Source organism: Chaetodon trifascialis, chromosome 23 (genome assembly GCF_039877785.1).
Source record: "Chaetodon trifascialis isolate fChaTrf1 chromosome 23, fChaTrf1.hap1, whole genome shotgun sequence".
NCBI lineage: Eukaryota > Metazoa > Chordata > Actinopteri > Chaetodontiformes > Chaetodontidae > Chaetodon > Chaetodon trifascialis.
This window is the reverse complement of record NC_092078.1, coordinates 12,655,381-12,671,003: the sequence shown is the minus strand read 5'-3', so window position 1 is coordinate 12,671,003 and position 15,623 is coordinate 12,655,381. Positions and strand designations below refer to the sequence as shown.

Below are 15,623 nucleotides of genomic sequence, written 5' to 3'. Positions count from 1 at the left end.
TAATGTACCTAAAGTCATAATGATCTTTTGTCCTGATGCTCTATTTACCCACATTCAGCTGTGGTATACTGAGGTTCAGTGATAATGGTTGTCGTTGCTCTCTCCAGTACTGTCCAATGGTGTGTAGTGTCCTGATTAGTTACGCTCAATTATTCTATTTCTGAACAGGTTCTAAGTCTGATATTGTTAGCACACTGGAAAAGCAACAAATAGCAGTGTTAAAAAAAATCATTGTTCATACTAAAAAATGTTTTTTTTTTAACATGCTTTGTGCACTCTGTTTTCCCACAATGCATTGAACAAGAAATATAAAAAATTGACTAGAGGGTCCAGTAGGCTGCTGTATTTGACATAACTCCCATCAGAGCAAACAATCAATATATTAACACTTGTTTTTAAACTAGCATTAGCATTGGATCTAAACTGTAAAATGGAGCTAAAGGAAAGGCCATCACTTTCAGCGTTGGTGCGCATGGCTGGCTGAATGTAGGTCTTTTAGTGGAGTTGATGCAGACTTGGCTCATGCTGCATCGCCACCAGATATGGAAGCTGAAGGCCTTCCACATAGTTGGACACAATCAGCTGTAAATCACTTCCTATAATTGCGCAGATATGAGACTCCCGCTGCAGGAGATGGATACCAGGCATTTTCTCTCCATGTGCAGACATCATGTGCTACTATTTCTCCTGAGCAGAGCAGGCGTGTGGGGAGGAGGTCCAGTCTATGCGTTGTGATTCTGTGCTGCAGGGCTCGCTGCGCTGAGAGAGGCCTCGTCCTCATCCACCATTCTCCTCTGCTCCTTTCCACACTGCATCTGTTGATTCCTTCTCTCATCCTCCTCCCCTCTCCTTCCCTCCTCGCTCCCGCTCTGTCACCCCCTCCACCCCCCTTTCCCATCTCTCTCCTCTGTCCTCCTCTTCCTTATTCTCTCCAGTCCTCTTCATTACCATCGCCCCCATCATTCTTATCCTCTTCATCCCATCCTCTGTCCATCTATCTGTCTATGTACCTATCTTTGGTCTACAAGAGAAGGTGTGTGTGTGCATCTACCAATGTATGTGTGGGTGGAGGTGGGAGGGGGGCAGCTTGAATATCATTATCCACTCCTGCCAGCAAACATACACACCAGAGAGAATGTACAGAAAGCATAAAACACTTTTTACAGACAGAGTACGCATTAGATAGTATGACAATGACCCATAACTGCTAAATGAGCTGATGTGTTGATATTTGTCCGTGTGTCTCAGCTGTATGCAGACAGAGACACTTCTTACAATGAGCACCAGGACCCTGTATACACTCTAAGAGCCTCGTCGCGCCCCCTACTGACACTTGAAATAAATAGTTCTTCCACCGACAGCCGAGAGACAGATCTCTGAAGACAAAAGACTGTAGGCGGGGTTTGGAGACTGGGCCATCTGTGTGCTGGGGAGGGCTGCTGTGTGTGAGTGAGTGTGTGTGTGTGTGCAAGAGAGAGAGAGCCCCCTATACAAGGCCTTTATTTGCATTATGAAAAAGTGGGTAGGCTCGTGAAGGTGGCCATCTCATATCCCACCAAAGCAGGAACTGGTGGTCATGCTCAGTGTCCTACAGATGAATATTTAACCCTTTTGTTCTGCGGTTCCAAAGACTTCACTGTTATATATGCAAAAAATATTATTAATAACTGCAAAATCAACAGCTTTTCTCTTTCCATTTTCCCCTTTTATGACATTATGACAAGTTTGATATATATGGGCTCATAAAGCTTTTGATTTGATATTCCATGTTTTATGTGTCATATGAGCTCCACATTAAAACACGCATTCTTTTTGTTTACTGACTCACAGACAAAGAAATGTTCTGTCTATTATTCCTCACAGTGATGCTATTTTATTTGAGGTCACCTAGACCCCAGAGAGGTCAAACTCCCTGTTGGATGCATTATGTACAATCCTCCAATAACAGAAATCCAAATAGACTTGTGAGGGATTTGAGAAGAGTACTGTCAACACCAGTCAATTGTCAAATTTGTGAATTTGCTGCTTTTCTCCGTAATAAAGGATAATACATTTCAAGATGCCACCATGGGCTTTGAGAAAATACGATGGACATTTTTCTCACTTTTCTTACATTTGGAGAAAATCATCATTTGTTTCAACTCTAGAACAGATAATTAGCATAAATTGTCATATTGACCAGCAACATACAGCACCAAACTTTATGAACTGTACAAATTAAAGATATGATTGTGATGTAACTTCCACCCCATAGAAGTATCACAATATTGCTATAATATTCCTATAGGAAAGTTTCTGTACATGCCAATGAGTTGCATCTTATTAGTGACTTTAATGATATTCCTTTGTCTCCTTGGGAACCTCTTGATGATGTTCTCACTGTATTGTGACAGTGATCTAATATTCTGCTTCATTTTTTTGTGGTTGCTGTCTCACCTAATGAAGGAATATGCAGCAGCATCCTATATGCTGCAGGGTAAGAGGAGATACCAGGGTGTTTTTTATGCTTCACCAGCCAATTACAGTTTGTTTGTAAGAGCTGGCGTCAAGGGTAAAAGAGCACCCAGAATGGATGCCGAGGCAGGAAAAGCTGAAACAAAAGCTTATATTTTCTATAGCTGCTCATCTTTTATCCTGTCTGCGGCTTAATTCTAGGTTTGGAAGAAATAAAAGGCCGCAATATGACTTGAGTGATTTCACGCTACATGTTGCCACCTAGTGGTCACTGTGATAAACTACACTTAAATAATAATCGAACAGGAGGTGATTTCACCTTGTGTGTGTTTGTGTGTGTGTTTCTTGTCATACCAATGAGCAGGAGATGGGTCCCTGTTTGACTATGACAAATGTTTCACATATTATGTTTTCATTACTCCAAAACTTTAGGATGATAACTGAAAAGAGATTGAAATCTGCTACAGTGGCAAACTTTGTGACACAATATGTTAGTTTTTTCCCATGATGGCTTGGACCATCTTGGATGACTTTGTCTCATACAGTACATGTCAAAGGGAGAGTCAGCCCTAAATACAGTTCAAATGATTGCACATGTGTGTTTTGGAGTGTTAGTCCTGGAGCTGCTCCATTGACAATGAATAATGGAAAACTGCTTGGGCGCTGTTGTGGTTTTACTGATATTACATGTTGTCAATATTTCATCTTGAAGTGCTGAATTCAAACACTTGGGTGTATCATCTCAGACAGTATGTTGTATCAATCAGCGGTTTGTCTCTAATTCAGTTTAAGTGGAGCCACTTAAAACAGTGTCATTTGATGCCTTTGTCTGTATGGATGTGGTGTTTTCCAGCATATAGGAGCTCAGGGAGGCAGAGGGCCATTGCCCAAGTTCGATCACATTCTCGTGCAGTTGACTGCCACGAGATTTATGAGAAGTAAAACATGTGAGAGAAATTTTATTGAATTAAGATTATTGAGATTATAATGAAATGGAATACATAGCTGACTGCTAACAAGGTGAAATGGGTTCCACATGTCAGTGACCTTGTTGTAATTAAATTATTGCAATTGTGTTAGTATAATATGTTGCTCCCCCCACTGCCTGTAATGCTGTTGCTTATTATGATGGATTTATAACCATATTACATGATTTATGTATACAATACAATGTCATTCATGTATCGAATACAGTATGGAAAATACTGTTAAGGTCAAAGGTTATCCTCCTTCAATGTGAAGTGTGGCGTACCACTTGACCCTGTCCAGTGCTCTGTGGGTCTGTCGTCACTTTCCAAACAAGGAAACCATGTTCGCGCTAAACAAGTGGTGCTTTCAAATGTTGTCGGAATAATCCACTACACCCAATTCCATTGCAAGACGTACAAGGTAGCGTGGCCGAGCGGTCTAAGGCGCTGGATTAAGGCTCCAGTCTCTTCGGGGGCGTGGGTTCGAATCCCACCGCTGCCAAGAAGCTTTTAGACGTAGACGCTTTCTCCGTGCCTGTTATATCCATATCTTGTGTAAGCAGGATATATATGTTGTTGCAGAGTGTGTTAGTGCAACAAAACCTTGACGCCTGTACTACTGTCATTGTGTTCATTTCAAGGAGATTCTCAGCATACTGTATTGTCAGTCGTGTTTTTTTTTTTTTTTGTTTTTTTTAGAGAAATATCTAAAATTAATGGAAAAGTTTAGGTTTCTTGTTTCAAGAACTGTGTAAAAACAAAAGTTCCACTTGGTTTGTAAAATAGTCTAATCCACCTTGATGAATACTCTGTGGAGTTGTGGAGTGGTGGAAGTCCATTTACGCAACTCTTCTGAAGAAATAAATTTTCACTTTGCAGATCGTATACAAAAACTATAATGCCCCTACACGTTGTTATTAGCTAAACCTCCCAAAGCTGTGTACAATACTTAAAACTATCTGCAATTAATGCATCTCTAACAATAATCAAGCAAAACGGTAAATAATGATATATCACTGACAGGGGGTCACCCTGCTGCATAATAAATACCTTCACTTTTGATACCTTATGTACATTTATCTCTTTTACTTACTAACATTTTGAATGCAGTACTTTTATTTCTAATGGAGTTTATATGGAGTTAAACAATACATTGTGGGAAAAGGATCTTAATACCTCATCTTTCACTGCTCCAAACTTTGACTTGTCTGTGTGGAAAAAGATGAATACAAAATAGTACACGAATGTTAAAAGTAATATTTGACACAAAAGCCAAGGTGTATAACTTATGGAAATCTCTGATTTCACAAGTATATACACAGAAAGGTTGCGAGTAGCCGCAGGTTGTACTTTCCCCAACATTTTGGAGTGAAGTGTTCGATGAAACACTTCTAAGTCCATGTGAAACTCACTAGGAGCTCAGAAATCGGAGTCCAGAAGTCGGAGCTCAAAAATCGGAGCTCCTGAAAAGCACGTGAATGCAGCACAGTTGGACGACGGAGACGGGAGGAAAGAAAAGGGCAAGGAAGGGACGTGTAATAAATTCAGCCTCGCACTCTTGGCGCCAATCCGATTTTAAGAGGAAATAACAACCAGTTTTTCATTGACGTTTTGATCAAAATTGCGTCTAAGCGCCGCTTCTCTCGCAGCCATCGGTCGGTGCTGTAGCCAGCTAGCCTCGCTAGCACACTATCTATCATTGTCATATTAATCTGGCCCCGTTCTCTCTGTCTGTAGTCACGATACTAATAACTCAGCGACAGTGAAGCGCGGGGACAATAGAGGTGTGTTTCTCGAGGGGGATCGATAAGACACAGCTGCAAAATGGGGGTGAGTTGTCTATGTTTTGCTTCATGTCTCGGTGCGAGGTGGTACAATGAAAGGTGGATGTTTTGGGGGCTCGTAAATGCGTGATGGTGAGAGGGGAGAAAGAAAGAAGGAAGGGGGGAGGAAGGGAAAGGAAGAGAGACCATGGTGGATGGATGCAGCGTTAGTCAAAGGTGCTGCTTGGCACCGAGGCTGACTTGGCTGCGTTAGCACTTTAGCTGCCTCCAGATAGCATCGATAGCATAATAACGTTAGCCCACGCGCACACACACACAACTATACGTGGTATTTTTAGCGTTATTCCTGCATTGTCCTTGCCGCTGTGTACAGCTAACTTCTCCTCCTGGTGTGTGTTGTGTCATTGTTAGCGTGCTGGCTGCGTTAGCCACTTAGGAATGCCATGTTTATGACGAGTGCGTCGCTATGCTAGCCGTTTCTGCTCATCACTTGTGTGTGTGTGTGTGTGTGTGTGTGTGTGTACATTATAGGAAGCCGGATTGTTCTGTTTTAGCCCACATGGTTCTGCTAAATTCAGGCTCGTTGGATGTGAATCGTGTACTTCTCAGCACCGGGCCAGGCCTGCACACATAACTTTACCTTGTCTCTGTGAGCAGACTGGAGTTTATCCTCCACTTTTCAGTCCAGATAAACCAATCCACGTGTTTCCAGCTCAGTCTGCAGCCTCTCTGTGCTTGGTACAGAGTTAATGCTCTGAGCTAAAGTTGGCTATTCAGTGCATTCCTTCCTATAATTGTTCCCTCTTCGCTTCAGGTCTGGATCTAATGAAGGAATTTAGCTCATTCATACTTGTCTGTTGCTATTGTTAGTCCATGAAGCATTTCTGCTCTGTAGGCATGTCACTGAAAACTTGATTAACATGTCAGAAAATCATGGGCTTCCCAAGAGCTTCCCCACAGAGCTGCAGCTGATGAATATTTAATTATTGATTCATCCTCCAAATGTCAGAAAATGGCTTTAAAAATGCCCGTCACAACTTCCCAGAGCCCCATCCAAATGTCTTCAGATAGATATGTCCAAAAGAAAGACATAAGACAGAGTTAAGCAGCAGATCCTCACATTTGAAAAATGCCTGTCCCTCATTTAATGACTCAAATGATTGATCGTTTATCCAAATGTTTGAATCACCCATTCTTTGTAGTACCACTGTGCAGGAGTTACCTCAGGAAATAGTGCAGCTAGATACCCTGAAATTGAATATATGCATGAAGCCACCTCTGCTGTGGCTGAGTGTTCGTTTTCTCTGTAAACCGCAGGTGTCTGTGATTAAAGACAGCTAATAATCACTATTTATGGTAGTGTGCTTCTGTTGCGAGGCGTAGATGCAGTCAGGAGTAATTTGTGTGAATTATGGCTGCACCATTGCTGATACTAGCATTGGACATGAAGCCAAGAGAAGGCTAAATTACAGTATCGGTATTAGAGTTTTTCCAATATTATGCTCCCACACTGAAGGCAATATGCAACCTCAGCGATATAAACACTCCACTGTTTTTACACATTGACAAACGGCGGTCATAATAGCTGCTGATTTGAATATGAATGCATTTTTCTTAACTTTCTGTTGCTGCTTTTACAGACAGGATGATCACAGTCATGGAATAGTTTTTCTTCCACGCGCCTGACCTTCCTTTGTTTGATGTTTTTGGTTCTGCTTGTTTTTCGGTTTGACGTTTGTTCCGTTCTTGTCATGAGGCCTGTGTTTTCTTGTTAATGCGCGTGTGGGAAAAAAATGCTGCTGCACATGATGCATCACCAGAAACACGGAACATTACTGGTATTGAAAGGTCTACAAGCACATGCAAAACAAACAAACTAAGTTGCTAAATTCAGGTGCAACTCATTTTCTGTTCTTCTTTTATCCCCCCCTTAAATTCAGCCTGAAGTTATGGCTCTAACAAGGTCTATACAGTACAGGAATGCCATTTACATCAGAGCAACATTCTTTCTTTGATCACGTTTCCTGAATGGACTAAACAACCGAAGCTGAATAAGCTAATAAATGCATTTGACATTTTTTGTGTGTTGGCCAAAAGCACCGCGTGGACCCTGCCTGGGCTGCGCTCTGTGGTCTGTGCCACCGGGCTTTGTGATGATGTTATCTGACAAGCCGATGCCTTTGTGCCAAAACGCTGCAATTCCTTTTCATGTTAGAACGAGAAGCTACGCACGTCCCGGATCGATTTGTTTGAAGACACAATGAAGAATGGTATCATTTCTAATCTGCCAGCAAACACTAAATCACATTTAACAGCCTACAGTGAAGATTAGTTCAAGTATATAATTGATCATATGGAAAGGAGAAGGGGATTGATTAAGTGACAAAAAATACAAAAGATTCTCAGTAAATCCAATAAATGGATTCGACAGATTCTGTTTTATTTTGTTACAGATATTAATGATCAGACATGGTCGACTCAGGAGTAGTGGGGAAGAGTTTCTCTAATTTAATGCTTATGTTTGCTTTCAATTGTCCTCTGCCCCACATCCTCTGTCGCATCTGTTCCTCTCTTCCTGCTTTTCTCTTCTGCATGTCGACTACCGTCTGCACAAATTCCTCCATTCATCCCTTCCTTATTTCCTGTGTCCAGAGGAAGTCCAACAGAGCAAAGGAGAAGAAAGCCCGGCGTCTGGAGGAGAGGGCAGCTATGGACGCCGTCTGTGCCAAGGTGGACGCAGCCAATAAGGTAACTTTGCAGATGAAGTGGCGTTGGCCTTGGGAGCGGGCTGCGTGGCGCACTTTTTGGGGAACTTGTGAGGAGATGGAGCTGAAATTATTTAGGGAATTTGAATCATCTTGTTCAAGAAAAAGAGGCTGAGGTGTTCGCTCCTTGCAGCCTGCAAAACAAGCAAGAGATTTTCAGTCATGTCGTTCTCGTTAAGTGCTTCACGTAAAAGCCTCCACCGCTTGGCCCTTAATGTGCTGGATTTCCTGTGGATTCAGATTGCATCGAGCTCAGCCCTTAAGATCTATCCTCATTTGTTAAATTACAGTCACAGACATGGTTTCATATAATGCCACCAAAAGCTGGGGATGCCCTCCTTGCCCCAAACACACATCAGCATTATTAATCCCTCCCTGCGCAACAGGTTGAAGGTGGGCTGGAGCATGGCTAACCCTTATTGAAGCCTGGAGGAGCAAACGCACTCGCCTTGAGCTGAGCTGCCTGCTCTTATTACTTTTCTGTGTCACTTTGTCCCAAAATGGGGCACTCTGTGTTCCACGGCGCTCTCGCTCTCCCGCCCCTCTCCGCTGTTGATGTGCCAGCCGAGAAGGAATGCAAGAAAGTCTCCCAAAGTAACAACGTTTATTTTTGTTTGTGCTCTCGCCAACAGTAATGAATCTTGACTTGAACTATTGTTTCAAATGAACAAATAGTGTATTCACTGCTTTAAAATCCCCCTCCCCATTAAACCCCAATCTGGTAGTTTCTCCGTGGCCTTAAAACGGAGGAAAGGTAAGGCTGTATCCCTGACAGGCCTACTGGGCACAGGCCCACGACCTCGAGGGGTCAGGGGGTCCCTAAACAAGAGTCCCGTTTGTCACTGGGGAAAGTCCCATGACTCATTTATTCTGCTCTTTAAATATCTGCTGATACCAAATCTAGATTTATATTTGTTTGTGTTATAGTTCCCCAAATACAGCTGTGTAGTTCACACGTCTGTGCCCAGAGGCCCAGAGTCTCTGTCTGCAATAAGAGGGGTATTCTTAATTTGAGCTTATGTAGACTCTCAGTGCCCAGAAAGGATGACTTTGTGGGGGCTTACTATGAGTGACTAATGGGGTTATAATACTAATAGCCCTGTAATTTTCCTGCCTGTGTTGGCCCCATTTGGCCTGTAGTTGAGCCTGAGGGATGCTTGAGTAGAGTCGCTTTTACAGTCTATTTTGGGGAGATTTACTGCTTTCTCGAGTTAAAGAAGAGTTCGATTTGAAAATAGAAAAGAACTGCAGGGGTGCAGCTGTGAACAGGCAAAAAGCAAATAATAAACAACAGCCCAAAGCAAGACACACAAATTAGGTAATGGGATGATCAGTAAATCAAGGCAAATTTGTCTTAATTTGGACTGAACAGAGGGACAAGACCAGAAAACCTGAGCGTGATCAACCATGATTTCTCCACATTCCCTCCAGCGGCACCATCACATTTGTATTAAACATTAATCTGCCTGTTGTTTTAATGATGAACTGTTGTTGTCTGTAAAATGTCAGAAAACAGTAAAAAAAAAAAAATGCCCTCCTGAATTTCCCAGAGCTCATGACATCTTCAGATATCTTGTTTTTCCCCAACTAGCAACTCAAAACCCCAAACTTTTTCTTTATTTCCATTGAAGACGAAGACGAACAGATCATTCTTAGATTTGAGAGGCTAGAACCAGCATATATCCGGCTTCTGTGCCTCAAAAATGGCTCTAATTACTAAAAAAGGCTGATTTATGTTGACAGTCAAATCAGATAATCAACTGAGAACTGAAAATACGATGGCAGCGTGGCAGCCGGGGACAATCTAATAAGACTCGGGCGTGGAAGAGGGGAAAGACTTGATGCTTCTGTGTTTTGAAAGTCTCTAATTTTTGCCTTTCTCCCCACAGCTCGACGACCCACTGGCTGCCTTCCCAGCCTTCAAAAAGTACGACAGAAACGGGTACGTGTTGCTTTGTACGCACACAAAAGACGCATTCACTGTGTCATGAAATACATACTTGTTTGGTTTTCTATATGGAGGAGAGAGTTGGTCCGCGGATGGAATTCACGCCTGCTCTTCTCTTTGTCTTTCACTGAGACACACACATTCTTGAGGTTGTTGACCCTGTTTGCTTGTTTTCTCGTCCAGGCTGAACCTGCAGATAGAGTGCAAGAGAGTGACCTCCCTCAACCCGCTGTCTGTGGAGTGGGCCTTCGAACTCACCAGAGCCAACATGCAGACACTGTAAGACCCTGTGCTTTAGCGAAAGAGTGATGAATGGACATGTAGAATGTATGAATGCTCATGTAGATATGAGTGGCAGATGACAGCGGGGGGGAAGAAGTGCAGACGAGCCAGAAATTGGTCAGGAGAATCAAGGAGAGTGATATTAAGCAGCTTCAGAGTAAGAGTGTTTTTACATGATCGAGAGCATGCACACCAGAGAGCACAGGAAAAGTAGACAGATGTGAGGCGGAGGCAGAGATGCATCTTCTCTCGCTTTGCCCGACTCTGAGTAGCATTCAGTTTGACAAATGGCGGCCGGTCAGTCCAGGCTGAATTTGTTCCGTTTAGAAAATGTGCCCTCTCTGAGCGGTGCTGCCAGAGCGGGCTGATGATGGGGGGGAAAGGCGAGGGTAAAATTAGCACGCCGGGTCACGCTGGAGTCGACCCATTTTCTTTTTTGCTGTGCTGCAGGTATGAGCAGAGCGAGTGGGGGTGGAAGGAGAGGGAAAAGAGGGAGGAGATGAACGATGAGAGGGCGTGGTACCTGCTGGCCCGCGACGGCGACTCCGCCCCTGTGGCCTTCTCTCACTTCCGATTCGACGTGGAGTGTGGGGAGGAGGTTTTATATTGGTAAGGCCTGTGAGATTGTTGTTTTTATGAGGTTCAGCTAATTCATACACTTCAGAGTCCAGCCCAGAGGGGTCCACTGTGTCCACGCCTCGTTGTCATATGTTGGTAAATCCCTCAGCCTTGTCTTGAAGGGCATAGGTCCGCTTTTCCAGCGGGAGAGACACTTTTGTTTGAACAGCAGCTGGAGAAAAGATGTGTTAAAGATGTGTCTAACTTGTTGTCTTGACTCTGCAGCTATGAGGTGCAGTTAGAGAGCAGAGTGCGGAGGAAAGGACTCGGCAAGTTCCTCATCCAAATACTACAGCTCATTGCTAACAGGTAAGATGCACAGCTACAGGTGTGACCGCGTGTGAGATTCAAGATGTGGATGAATAACCAAGTGAATCTGGATTAATGGCTTTACGCTCTGCTAATAAGTGTTAAAAAGATAGTTGTGTGGCTCATGACTGTACATTTGTGTCCTGTACTACAAGCTTCACAAGACTGAAAAGTACGTAGATGTAAGCAATGCATGATGTAGCAAAGGTTTGTCTGAGAAATGTGAGTAAATCCGTTTGTTTCTTCTGTTTTCTTGCTCTCTGTCCAGTACACAGATGAAGAAAGTGATGCTGACAGTCTTCAAACACAACCACGGGGCTTACCAGTTCTTCAGAGAAGCTTTACAGTGAGTATATCAGCTCTACAAAGGCGGCCTCTTGGTGGAAATGTGGAACTGGAAAGTTGAACATGAAAGGAAATACCCGAAATGTTTTGGCGTCTGTCACACTGAAGCCGGCCTTTGCCGACAGGTTGATCTGAAGTTTCTGTTCAAGCATAAAGAAGAGAGGACAAACGCAAGGGTCACCGTGAGCTAATGTACAATGTGTCCCGAGCTCCGTTGTTTTTTTTCTCCCCCTCTAGAGGAGTGGTTCCCAACTTGGGAACCTGGGTCCACACAAGGGGCCACAGATTCAATCTGATGGGTCATGAAATTAATAACTTGGTTTGTTTTCAGGGGCCACGGAGCAAACAAGCTGGGAAGAACTGCTCCAAAGCTTCTGGTGTTATTGACTTGAGATACTTTACCAGATAAAACTGCAGTATATATAGTACACAGTATGTGTAGTGTGGGCTCTGTTGATCCCACTGTTTTAATGTGAGAATCATGTCAGCAACAATCAGTGAAGTAGTTTTAAACTCAGGCGAACAGATGCAGAAGTAGTTGCAGTACTGATGGCATGCCCACAAATGACTCGTCCTCTTTCATTGAACTCCTTCATCCTTGTTAACTCACCCCCCCTCCTCTGCCCCCCCCCCCCCCCCCCCCCGTGCATTTAGATTTGAGATCGACGAGACTTCACCGAGCATGTCGGGCTGCTGTGGCGACGACTGCTCTTACGAGATCCTCAGCCGGCGGACCAAACACGGCGAGGCCTCGGCGGGACACACCCACGGGGGCGGGCACTGCGGGGGCTGCTGCCACTGATCCGCTTCAGTTACTCCTTTTATGATTTGTTAAAAGCCAGCAACTTTCATGGCTGTGTGTGAAAGCTTGAGCTGCCTGCTACTCCGCAAGCATTTTGAGTTTGAACGGCTGTAGATGAACCGATGGTGGAATACCTGGCTACAGATATCGATGTCGCAATATGGAGTGAGATTTATCTGTTTTTTTTTTTGTGTGTGTGTGTAAGTGTGTGTGTGTGTTCCTGCTGCAAAAAGCAGTATGCAGTGTGAGCTTTCACACATAGCTCTTTTTTTTTTTTCCTCTTTCCTACTTCTTGGTTCAACGTCCAAGCCATCTTTCCTCGTCCTCTTATCCCAGTAAACGATGACAATTAGTAATTCTCAGTCAAACACAAGCTAAAGCATTGCTGACGCTCTCTACCACTGCAGTGAACCTCATCCCACCTGGCTCTCATCTCCTGACGTGCTTTACTGTATTGAATCATTGTGCAGCGCTTCTCAAACCTCGGCTCTGGACCTCAGAGTGGTTGCTGTGAACGTGGGTCCGGGGATTAGGCTGAACATTAAGTCACATCTTGGTCCAGACCAGGCTGAGAAGCGCTGCTATACTGTAATATCACCTGTTATGTGCACATGTGTCTTGTAATTTATGTTTGTAGCAGAAGCACTGCAGCTAGCAAGCTAGCAGCAATGCACTGTTTTGAACTACGTCGGCCCGTTATGCTAAAAGATAACAGCACGCTATTAGCACCACCCATCTTCTGCACTCAGATCATCAGGATTTTTTTTTTTAATCTGCAACCCAACCCAGACAATAATCCCAATACGCCCCCCCGCTCAATCAGATGTTCAACTTGGTTTTACCATATTTCCTTATCAGAGGTGCACATCATGAACTGGATCTCCGTTTTCTGCTTCACTGAAGAAAAGAGGGTCTTTCCCTCACTCAATCATTCACTCTTATTTTCCCCATCAGGTGTTTTCCCAGGCTCCAGTTCAGTAAAACTGTATCCTCCTCTCCTTCCCCTCCTCCTGTGCTTTATGCCTCTGTGCTCCCTTTCCTCACCTTTGTATAATTGCATCGCTCCCTGCTGGCCTCTTTGTTTCCGAGAGGTGTTGATGATAAACAAGTTGATGTTGCCGCTACCTTTAGCTGTATTTAAACAAAACAAAATGAAAAAAAAAACAGCATACTGAAAACCACCCCCCACCCCTTCTCTTCCATTCTCTGTTAGCATGAACAAATCATATTGATTTAACGTGGATTAGGATTGATAGAAGTCACCTCTTCATTATGTGGCCGTTTGAAACTGATGAATGTTATTACCTTGGAGGAAGGAACATGAATGGATGGATGTATGGACGAAGTAATCGCAGAGCACTGAAGGTGTTTTATTTTTTCCCCTTTCTTTCTGATCGTCATTCGTCCTCCTCCTCCTCCTCAGTTGTCAACCGCTTTCCCAGCCCACCTTCATTAGTTTGCATGACAGCATTTTAAAACAAAACCTGTCGTCTAAATCGGGATCACACAGCAGCTTCTGAACCTGAGCTTCACTGTTCGAACATGGGTCTAAAGTCCTCTCATGGTCCTTAATGGCATGAAATTGACCTTTTATACAAATCTCTCATCAACACCGGTGCATGTTAGATGTACAGTATGTGGGGGGGGGGGGGGGGGGTTTAAAGGTGAAGATGCTTGCAGGAGCTCCACTTAGGATTTTAGACACCATGATACTTGTCAACCTAGAAAGGCTGCTGTGACCATTTAATTTCATTGATTCCATATCTGTTTTGTACAAAACCTTCAGGGTATTTTTGGACCGTTCGTGTCAGCTGGTTTAGAGGCCCTGTCTAGAAACCACCATCAAACCCTTTAATTCCAGGACTGTTGTACAGATTCTCCATGTTGGGCTGGAGGAGTAAAAGACATTATTTACACTGCTGTGGATGGAAAGATTCCTCTGTGTGGTGCGGCCATGAGGGGCTTCAGTTGGTACGTTTTGAAATGTTTTTTATAGCACGTCATATCAAGGCTCAACTCAACATTTCACGCAGATTAATACCTGGTCAAAATATGGGAAACGGGAGACTGAAATAATCTGTGTGACGCAAGAACAAAATGTTATTTATCACCAAAAAACAAAAGAAGAAGAAGAAAACCCTTTTGGGTGACAGAGTCTAGATCCTGGGGTCAAAGTTTCTGGCTGTTTCCAGACTGGGTGGAGAGAAAAAAAAATCACCTGGAGACAACATATTGGTGTCTCATGCTAATTCTATCATGAACAACAAAAACAATTAAACAACATATTGCTTGTTTTAGTGCTAGACTTCCTTCTGATAAGTACGGTTAAACAGTTTTTGTACTGCATAGGTTTCAGTAAAAAGGATGTTGTACATAGTGTTAGTACATCAACCGACTGACAGTCTCTCTCTCAGGTTAATCAAACATAATCAAACCTCATCTGTTCAGCAGCCGTGTTGCTCGTGAGCTGTTCACTGGATTGACTGCGCCGCAGCTCTGACCTAGAGTCAGTTTTTCTTTGTCAGGCCATTGTATTTGAAGAACTTAATCTAAATTTCTACTTTTAACACGGCTAGGGAAGCGACGACACTGATTTCAGTTTTTATGATATGCTGCCGTAAAAAATAGATGTGGAACAATGTTGGAACTGACCGTAGATCAGTGCTGAGGTGTTGCATTCAATCCAGACAGGTGGGCTGTCTTTGAAATAGGCTCGTTGGGAGTAAAAATGCTTTTGTGAAAATATCTTTAGTTCAAAAATGAGCCTAAATTTAACCAGTTTATTTTAAGTCAGTGAGTACTTTTATTTTAGAAAATTGTTTCATACCCTCACAGAATCACAGATCCTTCTTAGTCTTTTCTCTCATATATATGTATGTATATATATATATGTATGTATGTGTATATACATACATATATACATGTACACACACACATATATATAAATATGCTGTTGTGGATCCATGTTCATTTCTTGGCCTTTTACAGGTAAAACACTTTTTTAAACATGATGTTAAAGGAAGAACTCCATGTTTGAGAGTGAGTGTTTCAGTCCTGTCCGTAAACGATAATGAAAGGGAAAACTAAGTCATTATGCCTTGTCAGTGTTTTATTTGTATGTTACAAATAAAGGAAAGTTGTTTGACTTTTCAGGAGATGCCTTTTTGTTTTTCGTCATTTATGATTATTTTTTCTTTTCAACGGACTAAACAGAGGAACACGTCGAAGCCCTTTTCTGTCTGGAAAAGGAAATATAGTATTAAGTGTGATTAAGTTAAGAGTCAAGTTAAGTTAAGACTTACTAAGTCAAAAAATATTAAGTTAGATATGAGACACGAAACACTAAAT

At 42.9% G+C, this 15,623-nt stretch overlaps 1 protein-coding gene and 1 non-coding gene across 2 annotated transcripts; both read left to right on the top strand.

The window, feature by feature from the left end:
- The first annotated feature begins 3,842 nt into the window (after window positions 1-3,842).
- On the top strand, window positions 3,843-3,924 carry trnal-aag (transfer RNA leucine (anticodon AAG)). Its single transcript has one exon. It is a non-coding gene; the product is annotated as a tRNA-Leu (tRNA).
- A 974-nt stretch (window positions 3,925-4,898) lies between these two features.
- naa40 (N-alpha-acetyltransferase 40, NatD catalytic subunit) lies at window positions 4,899-15,425 on the top strand. Its single transcript, XM_070993436.1, has 8 exons — window positions 4,899-5,252; window positions 7,859-7,954; window positions 9,861-9,913; window positions 10,103-10,198; window positions 10,652-10,810; window positions 11,045-11,128; window positions 11,397-11,474; window positions 12,128-15,425. Exons 1-8 carry the CDS (start codon window positions 5,247-5,249, stop codon window positions 12,273-12,275), a joined length of 720 nt encoding a protein of 239 aa, XP_070849537.1. The 5' UTR covers window positions 4,899-5,246; the 3' UTR covers window positions 12,276-15,425.
- The last annotated feature ends 198 nt before the right edge of the window (window positions 15,426-15,623 follow it).